The following is an 18,782-nucleotide window of genomic DNA, read 5'->3' as shown; positions in this document are numbered from 1 at the left end:
GATGTGCGAGATATATGTACCTATAGGAGTTGGCAAAATTATGCACGCAGTTAGAAATTGCACCGTTAGCATTATATTTAACAACGCGCAAGATATCACCGAAATGCCTTGGCAACAAAGCGTACCGCAAACGCGCGACTTTCTTCCGTTTCTCACGCGAAAAAAGAAAATAAAATCACGCTTCTATTTTTAAAAAATTTATCGGTCCTTCGTCACGTTCTCGAGTATTACTCGTATATTTCAAACTCCGTTGAAACTTTCGTCACGCGATTTTTCATCGTTCGAGTGGTGCGCGCGGCACGGCGGAGACGTCGGAGAAAGAAGAACGTCGTCCGAGCAAAAATTCTAATGCCCTTGCCCGACAGATCCGTTCTGGCGAGAATCCGTCGTCGCACGCGCGCTGCAAGTGCGCTAAAAGGGTTAAATCGCTGTCGACGTTAAGTGAATCTTCCTGCCGTTATCATTGCGATTCAATTTTCCACTTTATCCTTAAAACCACCCTTGCGTTACATTAATGGAACCTGAAAGGGAAGTCTCGCAAGCCAAACCCCATTTTCTGACCACAGCTTTCATTATGCGAAATTTGCGCGTTTTATTTTCCTTTTCCCCAATATCTTTTCTCTCGGATGAAAAGGAGATAGTAATACCGTACGTGAAATTCGTATCGCGCGTAAAATCCGCGATATAACCCCGCGTTCAAAATAAAAAAAATTAATTTTTTTTCAATATTAAATGTATTTCTGATAAATTTCATATTAAAAAATGTTAAAAAAAAAAAAAATATTTCTTTGTGTATGAAAATAATGTTCCGTTTTAATCCTGCGATAATAACACATGATATTTTTCTGCGCGACTAAAATATAATCAAATTCAGTCTTGTAAACCAGAAAATAATGGTCACACGCGAAGCACAAACTGCAATACCTATATTTCGTATATATTGATACCCGACCTGATATCGATTTCCCGTAACTCTTTTACAAAATCGCTTTGACGAATGGCTGCCGATAATTCCGCGATAAACACGCGACGTGTCTCACAACTGCGAGAATCCGAAATTTATGTTCACAAGAGTTCGCTACGCTGCATTCAATGTTAAAAATTAAACTAATAATAAAAAAAAAAAAATAAAAAAAAACCCGTCAGAAACGTAAAAGGTAATGGACTGACCTACGATTAAATCCGCGGTAGTTACGACATTGTTTCGATGGCGCGACAAGATTAGCGTGAAATCACGACGTACGAGATTAAGATCCCGGTGTACACCGAATTTACGTAAAAGGAAGAATTGCAGAGGAAACGTTAAGTCGCCCCAAGCACGTCGGCGGGGGTGAATTTCGTCGTCAACGTCGGCGTAAGGTTTCACGACGGTTCTGCGTCAATATCGATCCGCAAGCACTTGCTCTCTTTCTCTCCGTTTCCGCGTCTCTCTCCTTCCTTTCTGTCTCGTCGTCTCTTTGCACGCCTATATGTTACGGAAACTATACAACGACTATACAGACGGGAAAGTGCGAGCCTTTCACCCTAGTGAAATATGTACATTAGTACGTCTCCTGTTTTTCAATGTTTGAATTATTGAATGTCTTTGCTTATGTCTCTATTCTCTTTAACTTCTGTACAACACACAAAAGATATTTATTCCGAGATTATTTAATTCGCCAACGCACATTTTATATCTCGTACAAAAGATTAAATAATTATTAATAATAAAATTGTTATATTAAGAAGCTAAATGTAGACAGAAAAACCGTCTGTTCAAAGTTGTGTTTGAACGAGATAAAAATTTCACAATTCGGTTCAGCAACGATTACTGCGCGTCATCCTTGAGACGGAACTAGAAAGGATGTGACGGAAAATGAAAATCAGTAACGTCTTCAAATAGACGAACGACCCTGCAGTTGTGTTAAATAACGAACGATCGAACAGATTGAATCCAGACGTGATTCTTGCCGCGACTATCGACCATACGGCGATATTAGCTACGGTTGAGTTGTCGGCTCGGCTCGGCTTGAAAATGAAAAAATATATTGCCCGCCGCGGAGCAGAGACATACGGCTGAACGAATGGCGCCCTATTTTTATCTCATTTTATCATCCCTTGTCGCCCAAAATAAAGAACAATTTACGCGTGCTCTTTGGATATTTTTCTGATCTCAGTTTTCTCTTAGTTGAAAATTTTTATCCGACGAAATTTTTATGATAATGCCAATTTCAAACTCTTTAAAAAATGTTAGCGTATCGATATCAAGGTTTCATCATAGACGCGACGCTGTATCTAATATCACATGCCGTACAGATACAATGGTGGAACAGCTAAAGCGTTTAGATTACTCTCTTAAAAAATTAAGTTCAATCAACGGATTGAGTTTTCTCTAAACGGATTGTGAAGATACGAATGTGGTGATTAACGAACCGGTAATGGCTTCGTCGACAATTCGAATCCTTTCGACGGCTTTAAGCTGGGAACAAGATAGGGAACGAGGGTCCGTAGACTCTCGTCACGGTATTCGCCGAGACATATCGATCGCCGTTTACGTCTGTTTCACGTTCGCGGGACAAACGAAGAGTACGTGCGTAATACTGAACCAGCCGTTCGTGTACACGCTTCGCTCTTTGTTTGCCCGAGCCATTCGTTCGTCGCCCTTGTCACGAAAGCGGCGCGTAATTCGCACTCCTGAGCACCCTCCCGCCGTCTTGCAATGTTTAGCGACGAAGAAAATCTCAAAAAATCCAGCACGACACCGCTGCCAGGCATAGACATCGTGTTTGCAAAAGCTTTTCGGTATATTGCGTTAGGAATTTTGCTCGAGGCTTCCGTTTTGTTTAAAGAGATCGTAAGATTATAAAAATAATTAAGTAATTATATTTTTAGACCTTTTAAATATTTTTTTGGGGGGTTTTTTTTTAATGCAGAAAACCATGAGAAAGGTAAATCCGCATTAATTCTTACAAATGGATAACGCATTTTATCCGATTTATTTTATAATAAATTTATTATTAGCGGCAAAACGACGGAACAAAACTACTCGATCTACGAGCTCGAGCTCGATGTGTTAGCGATAATAACTTTGACTCACCTTGCGTGCTTCCGTTGAGTTGGCTGGCTTGCTGTGGTATCACAGGATAGAGAGGCGAGGGATGAGGTGACGGTTGATTGCTGCTGGGCGGTCCTGCAGTAGAATGCGGGTTGGCAGTCGTCGGGGTCGGCGTGGCCGAAGGTACCGCTTGTTGGGATTGTTGCACGTTACCAGCGGACGTGGGTGTTACTACGGGGGTACCATCGCCACCCCCGGTGCCGCCGGTCACGACGACACCGGGTGGTTGTTGTTGCTGCGACGGTTGCTGCTGCTGCTGCTGTGACATTTGCTGCGGCGACGGTGGTTTTTGCGAATCCGTAGCCGACTCGCTTATCGTTTCTGCAACGAGAAGTGCGATCCGGTCTTGAATATTAATTCGCTCGAGTTTCGTGGTCTTAGGGAGCGCACGTCGTTTTTCGGAACACCACATCTGGACGCGATTAATTCGGGAACGTCCGTGACGCGCGCTAATTTCTGAGACGGCTATGAGAAATTTGCATGCACAAAAGGTTAAAAGGGCAAAGTGCACATTAGGTTTCTTTAATAAAAGCACCGAACGGCGAAATATTGAAATTATAAAGTAAGCTAGAAAAGAGAGATAGATGGGAGCACACAAAGGACAGACGGATCAAATTTATATAGATAGATTGAATTTAATTTAACGTAGGATGCATTCGGACATCAACCCGGATGAAATTTCAAAGACCGTGTGTTTTCGGTACATAGCTGGAGTTTCACTTGCAATCAGTCATATTAGAACTCGAAGTAGGAGAATTACAGAGTGTAACAGCAGCTTTGTGCAGTCAACAATGCAACGATTATAGCCGTAGTGGCATCGCGTTAATTCGGCGGTTCACCGTGGATACGACTGCGACGCATAAACTCCGAAGTAAAAGCGACATTATTAAGCCTCTAACGCTAACCGAATTAAATTTTAGCAAAGAGTACAAAAATTTAGCAGCCGTTGACACAAAAAAAATACAAAAAAATATATGTATAATTAAATATTGACAGATATTAAAAAATGTTTTTAATACTAATACAATGTACGTAAAAGCCAAAAAGTGTGGTAAAGTAAAATATAAAAATTGTATCAATTTTTTTTTTTTACGCGTGCCATACGGCAAAATTTATTTACTAGTAAATATTTTTTTACATTCCATACAAACACGGTTGCAATATAAAGTCTTTTCACTACCAGCCTTTTGAAACATTGACGTTCAATTTGAATGTAAGCTACATAATAACAATGTTGAGTCTTTTTTTTTTTATGCATGCCTGATACCGTTATCGGTGGTTTTCTTTCAATGTTTTTCACTCCCACGCGATATCTCATTGTATTTTCCGCTATTCATACCCCCACGTTTCCCGGGGTCTCCATCGATTTTGTGGTTAATTTAAATAAGCGTATCTCTCTCTCTTTCTCTCTCTTTCCCACGTAGTAGAAAACCGACAGGATGACGTACATTGATAAATAGCCCTACGTCATCGTCGTAGACTGCTACCCCCGACGAGTTCCGCGACTTCCTGCGATAATCGTGCGAAGCTACGAGTAGAATACTTTAATTACAAAAGGTGGGATGTAGAAGCCGCGCTCGAAACTTGCCTCGAAAAGTTTCGACTGTTCGAACGAGGATGTGACTGATGACGGGAACTCGCCGAAATAGTTTCAGAGTCAATGAGATTCCGAGAATTTTCACGACCACGAATACACAGGCTAACTATTGTTACGTGTTCAAGTATAAAGGAAAGATAATTATTAATTATCCGAGAGACCCTCGAGTAGCGAGGGAAATTAAAGAAGCGTTTCGAAATCAACCTTCTAGCTGCTAATTAGCCTCATCGCACGTGTCCACGAGCATCATTGTATAAAATACCTCGGGAATTGCAATTATTCTTCCGTCGTAGATTTCTCAATAAACAAATAATTTATATTTCTTCAACAATATAAAAAAAAAACTTATAATTATATTTTTCATCAAGTAATATAATTATATTAATTTTGTATCGATAATATTAGTTGTAAGGATATTTCTTGAAACTTTAGATAACTATCACGAGTTAAAAAAAATTTATTCTTTATCAATATTGTACATTAAACGTGAAAAGATCAACTAACTCCACGTCCGAACAAAATGGAAACTTTTAAAACATTGTACAGCTCGTCGGTAAAAAGGATCACAGTGATATCACATCGTGATAATGCCAGCGCCGTTATCCGTTTTGCAGATGGGATAAATAATTTTAAGAAACTTATATTGGTAAATTGCTTTAAATTAATTGCGTCATTCGAGCACTAGGTATGGCTAATAGGCTAGTCGCGAAACTAAGGAAATTGAGTTCGCGTTTGCTGCATAGTAACGACTGTAAACGCAATTACGACCTTCGCCGTTGGGTGGCAAGTTGTCGGCATTCTGTTTCTCGTTTCCTGAGCAATCTACCGAAGGGGGTGGACACCACTTTCGGCGCGGCAGGTAAACGGAAATGTCTGTCTGGCGTGGAAATTTTCACGGGGAGTATCGACACAGTAATGGAAAACGAACTTCTAGTTGTCGAGAGACCAAGTTGTTAAAATGCAGAACGACCAATCGACGAAATAATTATTGATAAAAAGATCCGTCAAAGGAAAAAAAAAAACATCAGTGACGAGCAAGTCCGAAAAAAGACGACATGACACAATAGTGAACAGAATACCAAATACAAATAGGAATTAAAAGATGCAAGCTCACCATTTTCCGGAAACGACGTCGATCGTATCACGGGCAGCAGTATTCCTTTCTGCACCAATTCATCTCTGCTGGCACGTACCGAGATTTTTCTCTCGAGCGCTATTAACAAAGACAAAGAAAACATACGCGAACGTCATTACGCTGTTTGCTCTATTATCTGCAGCGTCTTTTAAATATTTTCACGACACAGTATCGCACATGGCAAACGTTTAAAATAAACATTTAAACTTCGGGCACAGTAATTTAAAAGGTAGAAATTAATTGAAAATGCATTAAAAAAATTCTTTCTTCGTGCAAAGTGAGTTAAACAAACATTTTGTTTAAATGCATAAATTAAATTTAACGGCATTCATTAATTTAAAATGCAAAGATTTTTCGTGACAAAGCAACGTCAACCACAAAAATAATAAGCTTAAAATCCATCATTAAAATTTTTTTTTCTTTTTTTTTTAATCATAGAAATATATATCGCGTTAAAAATTAAAATAATTTATTCTGTAAAATACACATCGTGTACTTACACAGAGAAGCGGCTTCGAATTTATCCGATTTCTTTTTCCGCTTCCATTTCCAAGGTTTGAAGAGTCTACCGAGGGCAGAAAATTTACTTTTTCTTTCCAACGGCGGCGTTCTCGCACCCGAGCCCAAACTATTTGTTCGCAGAGCAGCACCATTTTGCTTTTTCGCTGTAACGAGAAATAGAATAATCTTAGATATCAACATTTAATAAATTAAAATTCTTTTATAAAATTATAGTTCGTTGCGTTACTCGTTGAAGATACGAAACTCTCGCATGTGAAGTTGTTTTTCTAACATTTCTATTTCACGCAGTCGTGATATTATGAGTTGTCACATAAAAAAAAAAGTACAATTTACTGTCAAGAACAATTACGTAAATTAATTTACAAAGTAATTACTTGCACACGATACGCTCGTGTTATTCAGGTTTGCAAAATTATCAACTCAAGATATGTTATCCAGGTTTTCCGCTTTTCTAGTAAAAACGTACAAAGTTTCCTATGTTATCCGCGTTTACCGACCAGGGATGCTAGATTTCCCAACAACCCCCTTATCGGCATTCGTAAGGGTGGAAACGAGTAAACGACCATCGATCCGTTACATGGTAAGCTCGATAGGAGTCAAGATCTGTTCCTATTTAAAAAAGTAGATAAAACTCGGTATAGGTTCAATTTGCAATTAATATTCAGCATATAAAATTATTTTATAACGCGTTAAATTGTGCAGAGGTGAGGGAGAGAGAGGTAGACGGGGGGAACGGATGAGGGTAAACGGCGTACGTGCCGTTCGCGAGCTACGTTCCCCCACCATTCCCACTCGCGCTCTGTCCTTCTCCAGCGGTCGAGCGAGACGTACGTACGCAGCACGTGCTCCGTACGTATTAAAAATCCTACGCATAATCGACGAGCCAGAGGCACATAATTTGGCGTGAATTACCTTTCCAGATTAATTGTGCGTACCAGCGACTTCGTCTTTTAGATATAAAGTAAGTAAAACTCGACGAGTTCGCGATAGATTCGACAGATATTCATTCGTGGTGTAGGAATGCGAGGCCGGAAAAATCTTTTCGTTAGCGTATTTTTATGGTTGCACAGTGATCGAAAGTAGAGGTCGGTCGATCACGCGCAAGGCGTACACATCTCGCGCGGTTATCAGGTAAAACGTACATAGGTATGTGCCGGCCGATCAGCTGCCGTAGTCAACTGTACATTATTATACAATATTAGCTGATGCTTACTGACCTTCGCGATTGATAATGTGTACGTGTCGGATATCTGTGAAGTGAATACTTCACATAGAATAGTTGTAATTATTTGTAACGCAGCACGTTTAATTTTCGTCATTTTACTAATCAAATATGACTTTTTTTGTTTCAGATAAAAATCCAAAGAAAGACTTTCGTTGAAGAAGCACCAGCCTGACATCTCTGTTGAAGTGGCCAGTTCTGAGAGGAGGAGGAGGACCTAGGAAAGGCATCGTGCATCGGCGGAGCAACCCATTGGTAAAAATCAATTTTTTTTTTATTTTTGACGATTTAATTTAATTTTGTGATATTAAATTAAAAAATCAGAGACGCGTATAATTTTTTTTTTCTAAATAATTATTGAGATCTTTACAATTTAATTTTTTTCATTTATTTGTTACAGATCATCTTACCAACACTCCGCCGCCTGCATATCTATCTGTGAGTCGCATGCTTTTATTTTGTAAAACTTATATAGAACTTAGCATTTCGGGTGGGAAAACATTTTTATAATATCCGCGGCATAATTACATTAGTATGAAATATAAAATAAATGTTAAATAAAATAAAATAATAACACACCGCGCCGGTAATCTAAAATAATAAAGCTTTTAAAACGATATTAGTAAATTAAAAAAATTTTTAATTAACCCATATATTTTGTTTTAATTTCAATTTCAGATATCAATGTAAATCGCATACATTTGTATGGGATTTACGTTGATATTATTACAGCTCAGCACTTCTTTGGATTTTTATCTGAGCGAAACAATAATTCTGCTTAGATAAAAATCCGAAGGAGAAAAGTGTCGCACGCCGAAACTATATAAATACGAACCGTGGTCGGTTCGTCGGTCGATTCGGAAGTTCCGCAAAGTAATCGGCGTCATTCTTTTACATAAAAATTTTTTTAACGGGAGTGTCGTGGACTATCGTGCGCAAGTGTTAAATAAAATATTAATTTTTGTGACAGTAATTTTATCGGGCGCGTTCGCGAATGTCTAGTGCGCGGAAGGATGACTCGACACGTCCCATCTGAGAGGAGGAGCAGGCCTGGGAAGGACACGGGGCATCATGCATCGGCGGAGCAACTGTTAGGTGAGAATTAATTCTTTTTTAAAATTTGTCATTTTATTAACTTTTTTTTTTTAATTAAAGAATCAAATACATTTTTGTAATTTCTTTTTTGTTTTAACACAAACTATTTTCAGCACGTCTACAATAATATTGTTTAATTTTATGTTACAGTCACCGGCAGAATTCTACAACTCCGCTGAAGCTCATGCAGATTGGTGAGTCGCATGATTTTCTTTTTCGTAGTTTGTAATTGGGGTTCCTTAAAAAACAGCGCGCGCGTAGTGCGCAAATGGTTTCTTCTAATTTATTAAAATTTCACAACTGGCAAACGACTAAACACATTTAAATAATTTTGTAACTTTTTCATTGTGATAACATAGATGCGAATACAATTAAATTTTCTTTCGGCAACAAATAAATTAATATTAAAAAAAAACTATGCGTAAAAATAAAAATATTTTAACAAATAAATATATTTTAGTATGATTAATAAAATTAGTTCAGCAAAATGTAAACCTAGATTCTAGAGATTTAGAAACGAAACGCTCGTCTGTCTTATTCTGAACTCTATCTTTATTGCGCCGCTAAGATCTTAGAAGAAAGAGTTCTTTTAAAAGACCGTTCTATGAATACGCCCTTTCAACCTGCACTTATCGGCCATCTACTACCTTCTTGTTTGTAACGCCCTTCGTATATAATACAGTCACTACCCTCTTGCGTTAAGAGATACTCTTCCACGCAAGAATAATCGCCCTACGAAAGTAAAAAATTATTTTCCAAATAAAGACCTGTAAATCAAAGATATCGCAAGGAAATCTTCACAGCTGTCAAGAGTAAATTACGTTAATTTAAAACATGGCAAGATTTAATTTATATTCATGTTAGATTTAGTAATCGCTTAATGAAACGTTGCAACAATTGTAAGAAAAAAATTGCGCGCAATAATTAATATTAATTTTTTTCCGCACCCCAAAAAATTTTGAGTTTAAAAAAATTATTTATATACACATATTTGCCCCGTTAATATGAAGTTATAATCTTCGAAATCTATCCGAGGAAAGCGATAGGGGGGGAAAAAAAAAATTTTTCCCCACGCGATACTCTTCCAACCATAAACAATCCACATTGCCCTGCTCGCGTCGGCGCCTACCCCATGGTGCATAATGCAAAATTCTCGTATACCGCGGGGGAAGTTACGGGGGAGCGACGACGCCGGGGGTGAAACGTAGCGGAAAGAAAAGTGCGTCGTGTGCGGCTGAATGCTGTCAAATGGCGATTCCGAGGAAACCCCCCGTGGGGAATAATAGCCGATAACGTGCGGTAGGGCAGTTTCGCAAGCGTAAGGTAGAAGCGACCTTAAGCACCCCTCGGAGACCCTCGTGACTCCCACGTCTTGGAAGGAACACTTCTTGAATAGAGTGACTTCAGACCGTGACGAGTAGCGTACATCAAAGTCGCGTAAACGACGATCGGTTAATTAGCCGCCGTGAGCGTTAATCTTCCTAATCAAAAGTTTATGGCGAAGTAAACATCGGAAATAGAACCCTTGACACACGTCGCGGCAATTTAAGAAGTAAAAACGTTGGATTTAATTTCGCGCGAGAAGGCGAGCTCGAAGAAATAAGCACTTTACAATGATAATAATAATAATACCGCTTTTAGCAATAACTGCAACGACTGCTTGGAAATAAATCAAACGGATGGAACTTTGTTTTTGAGATAAAATGTATGCAATAAATTTCACTTTAGCGTCTGAGTGGAATGTTTCCTTTCTTCCACAAAAGGAAGAAGAGTATGGCTCCGATGCCAAAGTAGAATAATTGACGCCACAAAGCACTTCCGCTGTTCCGGGGAAACCTATTCATGTGCGCGTCGAAGATCGCGGAGGGCTTTTGCACCGTCGTCTGCAAACAATGGCAATACTAACGCAATAGACCGTATTCGTCATTGTTCAGATGTTCGTCTTAGACGATGATCATCTTACTCGTGTTATACAACGCAAAAGAAAGAACTAGGAAAGTTAGGAAAGCCTAGTTGCTTAAAATAAAACGTGTGTAATAGAAGCTCCCCTCTAAAAAAAAAAAAAAAAAAAAATCAACAGCAATAAAAAACCAAATCTTTGTCGTAAGCTTGTTCCATTATATTGTTAGGGTTTAAAAAAATTTAAATTAAAAAGGTTATATTTCGTTAATTATACACTCTGCATTGTAAATTACAAATTAAAATCTTCGTTCTTCTCGAAAATAAGTTTTTAATAACTTACAACGACGGGTGGATAATCTGTACTAAGTTCTTTAACTCATTTTCAAGTTAGCAGTTCTCATTTTACAATACGATTACAATTTAATCCGATTAATCCTTGCGACGGAGGTCGATTCGAAATGCGTCGATCAATAATTGACTGTTCACGCATTATTGTCTGCGAGCGTACATCAAATTGCATCGTATTTCGTAATTTCAAGGTAGAATAATTAATTTACAAATGAAGCGTAACAAACGTTTACACACGCGAACATTTGCAAATGTGTAATTGGGCTTCAACGATAGATATGTATAAGATTATATCGATAAAGGCCACGCGATAAAATATTTAGCTTGGGATTTCAGCAATTTACAGTCGCTAATCTATATATAGATTATACATGACGAATCACGTATATTAATATAATCGCTAGAAAGGAAGGAAAAAAAAAACAAATTAATATTATTTAAAAAGATAATTTCACTAATCTCTCGTATTAAACTATAATATTTAAATCCCATTATTCAACAATTGGAAATAACCACTGTAATATTGTAACAAACATAACGTAATTATTCGCAAATATTGCTAGTGTTATTTTAAATTGCATTTATATCTGTTCAACCGTGTCGTTCGCGCAAGGGTGTCACACCTATCGAACATTATATTTCACGGGTCAAGCGCAAGTTTAATGACATGAAATCGAACTGCGCCCGGAAAATATGAGGATTCGGACGTAATCGTTGCCTTTCACCGATAACAAAGCGATGATAAAAGATATACGGGCTTGTGCGTCTCGCTCGACGGTGAGGGCTACAGAGAATCCGGGCGAGTGAAATCAAGTGCAGAACTCGTTGCACCGGCGAAACGCTCTCGGGTAGGAAGGAATTAATTATTCCCATTAAAACAGCTCGTGGGAGAGAGCGAGTGTAATACGTCGCCTAATCGAGTTGCGGTATCGATGCGGCAACCAGACAAATGGGGCCCCGAATGCCGGTCGAGCCGCGGCGATGCGTCCTCACTTGACCAGGAACTCGAGCTAGATATCGTCATAGCTACGATGCAACAGGCGCATCTGATGTAACAATAGACACGCGTCATTGTCAACGAGTCTTGGACCGTGCCGAACAATCCCGCAATCGACTGACAATGAACAGTTCGCCCGGGCTAAACAGACCGATAGAAATCCCTTGAACCGAAGCAGCTCGAACGCTCAAGAGCTATATACTGTTCTCTTTATCCGTAAAATCATTACGGCGTTTCTATGAAATTCTGAACAATAAAATATCCCAAGGTAATAAGCTTCAACATCGAGTCCCGCGTAACAAGAACACAAAGTTATGTAACTTCGATTGTTAATATGATGTAATTTATTATATGCACGCTCGACACACAGACGGCAGAATCAACACAGTCACATTAGCGTTATTCCGGTGGTATGTCACTGCTTTTCTAATAACAAGCAAATTTAACTGTGATTAGCACTAGGATAATTGAACGCGTAAAATTAAAAAAAAAAAAACCATTTTGCATAATTTAAAATTAATTACTTATTTGACACGTTTGTCGCGTGGAGAACGGTCACCACTTTTCTGATGGGTGAGTTACTGAAAATTTTGCTATACTTGACATTAGAATATTTTAACGCGTAAGGGAAAAAAGATAAAGGCACGTTTCTACAATTTTATAGCACACCGTGCGTCTATTTCTGTTTTAACATTTTTGCTTTCAACTCCGCGCGCTCCCTAATAATATAGTAACGAATATTCACGCGGATGATGAACGCACGGTGTTGTCGCAAACGATGCAAAAGACGATTTGTATTAGACATCGAGCTACGTCGCGTATTACGATATCGCGCTGCGCTGTCACTGCGTCGTGGCGGTTCTGCATCGCGCTATAAATCATCGCTAACGGAATAATAAAGGCCCCGTCCTCGCGCACCTTCCTCCTCGCGACACCACGGACGACCGGCACACGGTGCGAAAAAGGGTAGAATAAGGGCTGAAACGGCACGTTGCCCTGAGCGCGGCGATGGCGGCGGCCGTCTCGTTCGCCGTCAAGGGATGCTGGGGTGTTGCTATGGAGACATCACTTTGTTTTCCATTCTCCAATTACCTGGCCGCGGGTTGTCAACTTGAAACCCCCTGATATATTCGTACCGAGTTGACCTTCTAATATTTTACGAGAATGACTAAACGCGGTCGTTTGCGCGTTGATTTTCAGAACATTTCGTTAGGCAGCATCTCTCAGGAAATAAATTTTAATTTTAATTTTTTTTTTATTTTTTTTACATTTCTCGTGATTCAGAATTCAAGTGCATAAAAGCTTATAGTCGTCTGTACGCAGACAGTTCGTACGATAGAATTGTTAAGTTCGAAACCGTGCTCGATGTCAGGCAGAATTTTGTGGAACAAAGCATCGGAAACATGATGGCATGCTCGCCGCTATCAGCTTACTCTATCAAAATATCCTTGCCGAGGTCGACAAAAGGATTACGAGAGGGCACGAGATCTTGGGTAACGCATTCTCACGTCTGGCGGTTATAAATTTGCTATTTTATTTAGTCTCTAATTAATTATTTTACTTTCAATCGAATCTCACCGTCAATAACTCGATGAATGTTCGACAACTTTAATCACACATCAAAGTCAATTAGAAGTGGTTAGAAAAAAAAATTAATCGACCCACGATTCGGTGCGGGTTGAAAGGCGAAAAGTCGGGCCACTCTTTCCTTTTAACGAAAAGATGACTTCCTCAATCGTTACGTAGAGATTAGGTACAAGACGGAGGATAGAACCGCCACGGATTGAAATGTAATTACTGAAATTCCTCTAGGGGGAATGAAACAATAGGGTACATACCGTTCTGAAATTGTAGCTATTTCGAGAGCAGTAATTGGCGTGCCTGACTATTTAGTCGATATTTCATCAATTACGACAAATTACGTCATCGTTCAAATAAAGGAAATACCGTTCCCAATTTTAAAGCGTAAATATTTCGAGCTCGTTAGAAAAAATAATAAATGTCTCAAAAATTAGTGACATTAATCAAAATAAAAGAATAATTTTCTCTAATATTATTTATAGTCTACAAAATAATACAAAATTATAACAGCAAAGTTATTATACAAAATTTTCATATTAATCACTTCGTTAATAAAGATATTTAAATTTTTATATATTTCTTAAAATAAAATTGGCTTAATAAACTCGCAATCGATATTAAATTATAACAGCATGCAGCGTTGCGACGGAAAGAAACACGAGAACAATGTTACTGGAAAAATCAAAACTACTCTCAATGCTGCTCGAATACTTTCGCTGTTCGTTATAAATTTGATGAAACGCAGACGGAAAAGTAGTTTTCACAGATTGGCGAGTACGCGACGGATACGCGAATAAAAAGCCTTAAAAGCGTCGACTTCATCCACGCTGTCCGCCTCTCGCTCGTTCAACGTGCAATACCGTGCTCACGTAAAGCTGCGCAAGCTGTTTATATTGCGTTATGTGCTTGCAATGAAAACTTATATCTCGCCGATAAACGATTAAATTTCTAACGTATTGCAACGACAGCCAATAAAGCTTTTAAACTTTCAACATGTCATAGCTTGTTATCGACGTAATCGAAACTATGATTTTTTTATTATAAAAAAAAATGTATAAGAATAAGTAAAAACAATTAGAAGACGTCGCTTGTAATTTGCATTTTTTTTTAATTATTATTTCTATTTTTTTAACGTTATATTTGATGAAAAATGACTTCGTGAGCACTGTTAATGCACCAGTGATAATTCTCAAACGTAAGGAGTACCGTTGCGGTTTAAATGTCGCTCGGCGAGTCACGGTGACGGAAACGAGCAGTTTTCTAAATCGCGTGTGCATCGTTCGTCCCACCGTCCAAGTGCTCTTTCACATTCGAGTCCGACGACACGGCAGAGACAACTGAACTCTGCACCGCGCGCGGCCACACGGCCGCTCTACTCGTTCGACCACTTAATAAACTCTCCTCTCTCTCTGTCTCTCTCTCTCTTTCATCTTCTATCTTCTCTTTCTATCTTACGTTACGAGCTCTCATGTACGACTAGCACCGTTACTCGCCGTCCCTCGTAGGATTACGTTCACGTGTATATACTACTGTGCAGTACATTACCGGTAATGCGTTTACGCCGGCCGTATACAATGCGTGCAATAATATACCTACGTAGGTCACGCGAGCTTTCCCAACACGTGGTCATAGCGCACTAATTATTTCTCCAAGGGAACAGAGCACGTACGCAATCGAAGCGATCCGCAACAAAAGCGAAACCTAGCAACCACAATATTTTTTCTTCTTTCTTTTTTTATTTTTTATTTTTTTTTTACAACCGAAGCATCTGGAAAAGAAATAGGAGCAAACACGATTTAAAAAAAAAAAAAAGAAAAGAACAAAACGCTGAACCTGTCATTTATTCAACGAACCAAACAACAACGCACGGTTTCTGTATAGTTAAAATAAATTACGACGAAAAAACATCAGCGTTGTTAACAGTGATATTTCAGCTTAAAATTTCAAAATTTTAAATAACCTCTCGACCATTTTTTTTAATGACTTCAAATAGAATGGAAAACAAATTTCTTTTTTTACGTAGATATTAATATAAAATTAAGAATAATTTTAATTGATGTTAAATCAAGCAATAAATAAAAACAAGTCCCCACAGCGGTTAAATTAAACCGGTTTTGGAAATTACGACTCGCTTATAATCGTTGCGCGCTTCCGCGATAATTACTTTTCCTCTTTTCCTCGATACATTTCACCGTAATGTAAAAACTCGTTACCAAAATTAAGTCAACGGTACTCAAAGAAATAAGATTCGATTTTCTGATACGCCCGAAGGAGAAACCTGAGAGGAACGTTTCGTAATAAACTTTCTACTCGGCAATCGCAACGCGTTGACAATTAAAGTTGACAATTTAGTTTAGTCAACATTTAAGTTAAAATGCTACAAATTAAAATGCAAAATATCTTCTGCAAACTGTGCTATTAACGCGAAAAATTTTTTAATAACAATTTCAAACAAATATCTTCTCAGCAATATATTTTATTTATACGTATATGAATTAACTACGCACCCACGATTCGACAAAATTTTTAACTTGCACTTCGACCGAAAGTGGTCATGACATGATTTGCGATCTGCGCCATTAAAAAAAAAAAGAAAAAAAAAATACAACCGCATTCATCGCGCCACAAATTTTGTAACTGATGACTGAACATTCTGATTAATGACTGTGTCGAAACTAATAGAGCCACTACCATTAAGCTTCTTGTTGCGGATAGTGAATTCCAGCTTCGATCGCGCGCCTCCGAGTATACAGTAGATTAATTAATTAAATTTACCGGTAAACGCAACGACCCATGAATTTAATTACTTCGATCACCAAGGAATAAAATTTTGGCAGGCACCGCGATAACTTTTCCAGCGAACAATATATACCTGATAATCGTTTAAACTATCGTACTCTCAACTACAAGTTGATTCTGACTCGTTTGTTGAGTCTCGTTTATAATCCATTTATTATAACACGTTAATCCTTGAAAAAAGGAGAAAAAAAAAGAGAAAGGTGTTCGAATGTGTAAAATATGCGAATGCTTAAATACTTTTACGAGATGCGAGTTATCGTTTAAACTAGCGTATCTGTATAAAATCAACATTTACGTAGAATGAAAGTCCGAGCTTTTAAGTAAATTACTCGCTCTTGGCCGCCAACATTAGCTGCAGTTTCGAAAGCGTGGCGTACTTGAGGAACGCGTTTCTGCAGAAGTGCTCTAGGCGAAAGAAGATTTCGGAACTTCGTGGCTAAGAAGCAACTCTATCATTAAACGAGGTCAATGAATTTGCAACCGAAATAAGCATTTAACTCATGTAGCACTGCTCGAAAGATTACTTACGAAACATACTAAAACACGTATAATTCCGATGCAACTAAAACATTTTTGGTGATATCGAAACGTGTGTAGCAATATTTTATTTTTGGCAAAAAATAATTACAAAAAGAGTTACAAGAAAACATTATAAGTTAAGCAAGTTTTGAAAAATCTATTTAAATGTAAAAATTTTCAATTTAAATACTACAATAGCGAAATTTGTTGTCGAATAATTGCTTGGTTCAGCTTGATGAAACTGCAGTAGAAATGTTTAACTCTGAAGAAACGAATGGCCAACACAGCTTTATAATACGGCATAAACTCGAGAGTTTTGATTCATTATTTTTCAGAAAACAAACATGCACAAAATCAGACCGGCAGTAGTATGAAATCCTAAAAATTTGCTGTCGACATCTGTAAAGCCGACAGGAACGACGCGCGAGGAATAAAATTTTCGCACGAACAACCTCTCTCTTTTAGTTTTTATCGCAAAGTTTGCCGTCTCAGTTGTATTTTCGTTCCACCAGCGAAAACGTCCGAGGTTTTTCTCGGTCTTTTATTATTCAACGAACTGTGCGAGAGAGGTGAAATTGTTCGCGTTATGTTATAAGTACATCGCTACAAAGATCGCGATTATAATTTTAATTCGTTCCGCAGGTATTAGCTGTGAATTAAATTAAAGCCGGCAAAGTGCTTTTCTTAATTTACAATAACAATAAAGAATAAAGAAAATCAGACAAATTTTCGTTCCATATTATCCGATGGTAGACAAAGTCGTCGAGAATTGTTGGTTGTCGGGACAGATTGACTTTGAAGATATCATTTGTCAAGTGATATCATCAATCTGAAGTCACGTAGAAAAAGAGTACACAGTCATGTTCTCGTTTTACTTATCTGACATAAACATATATTGTGTAACGATCTGCTAACATAGTGAATCACTAAACAAAAGATAGCGTTTACCTAACAAAAATTTAATGGACTACGGCTTTTTATTTTACAATTTTACATTTAATAATTTTCAACGACGAATTACGGTCAACGAATTTCCACCACGACCAAGCCGTGCGCGTTTGTTTCGAGTTATTACTGCGTAGCGAGCGAGCGACGAGCGAGGGCCCAACGAGGGCGGGCGGTGTCGAAGCTCGCGCGCGTGGTGCTAAAACATCGTCCGGCACAGCCGGCTGACCACATTACGACCTACGACAACCGCGGGACCTACGACAATCTCGGCGGCGTACGTGGCTCGCGCGTTTGGAGTCCGATCATTGCCTCGCGCGAGAATATCGTGCGCTTGGTGCGCATAATTAATTTTTAATGCGCTTAAAAATAATACGCGACACCTCTAAAAATAATAATAATAAAAATTTATTTAAAAAATAATAGAATATAATTATAAAAAAGAATAAAAATTGCAATGAGATTTACTCTCGCGGTGATTGTTCTTACATCGTAGACATCTTGATAACGATAGTTAATTGTCCTACATCACCATAATTATTTGCGATAAGTTTAATCGAAATTATTTTTTACGTGAAGATGTGATTTTACTTACAATGACTCGGCACCAGCAAAATCGAATTAAAAAACTGAAAAAGAACTGACGGTACATACCTGTAACAGAAAAGACAATGCACAATGAAAATATTTTACTTTTATATTAAAAAAGAGAAAAAAGAAAAAAAGGTGAAGCAGCATTTAATTTAGTATTGTCGAATTAAACGAAACGTTAATTAACGCCGATCGTTCCAATTGATTTTTTCAACTCGGAACGTCGTAATTCAATTATAAATTACGATAAACGAATTTTTTTTTTTTTTAATCAAAGAACTATATAAGATACTTTCGTAATCCGCGGTTCGAATGAGTTAATTCTTTCTTGACGGACGAATTAATCCCGATGCAGTTTAACGCTGCAGTTAACGCGATAAAAGATAATTGCAGCGACCCCGAATCCGTTTTCTTTCACGGGCGATTGCAACTTCC

At 38.2% G+C, this 18,782-nt stretch overlaps 1 protein-coding gene and 1 long non-coding RNA gene across 11 annotated transcripts in view; one reads left to right on the top strand and one right to left on the bottom strand.

Annotated features, from left to right (window-relative positions):
- The window catches only part of LOC139101507 (phosphatase and actin regulator 2), a 173,078-nt gene that overhangs the window by 96,276 nt on the left and 58,020 nt on the right, over window positions 1–18,782 (bottom strand). For all 10 annotated transcript variants that reach the window (XM_070654700.1, XM_070654702.1, XM_070654703.1 and 7 more), the window contains 3 exons: window positions 6,327–6,491; window positions 5,806–5,904; window positions 3,077–3,415 (listed from right to left, as the gene is read on the bottom strand). In XM_070654700.1, the coding sequence (XP_070510801.1) occupies window positions 3,077–3,415; window positions 5,806–5,904; window positions 6,327–6,491 (603 nt within the window). The remainder of the gene's footprint in view (window positions 1–3,076; window positions 3,416–5,805; window positions 5,905–6,326; window positions 6,492–18,782) is intronic.
- LOC139101551 (uncharacterized) lies at window positions 6,498–8,008 on the top strand. The gene is made up of 2 exons (XR_011545576.1): window positions 6,498–7,825; window positions 7,971–8,008. It is a non-coding gene; the product is annotated as an uncharacterized lncRNA (long non-coding RNA).

The sequence above is a fragment of the Cardiocondyla obscurior genome, linkage group LG04 (genome assembly GCF_019399895.1).
Source record: "Cardiocondyla obscurior isolate alpha-2009 linkage group LG04, Cobs3.1, whole genome shotgun sequence".
In the NCBI taxonomy this organism is placed as follows: Eukaryota; Metazoa; Arthropoda; class Insecta; order Hymenoptera; family Formicidae; genus Cardiocondyla; species Cardiocondyla obscurior.
The sequence above is the reverse complement of the archived record's forward strand: the minus strand, read 5'-3'. Positions and strand labels throughout refer to the sequence as shown.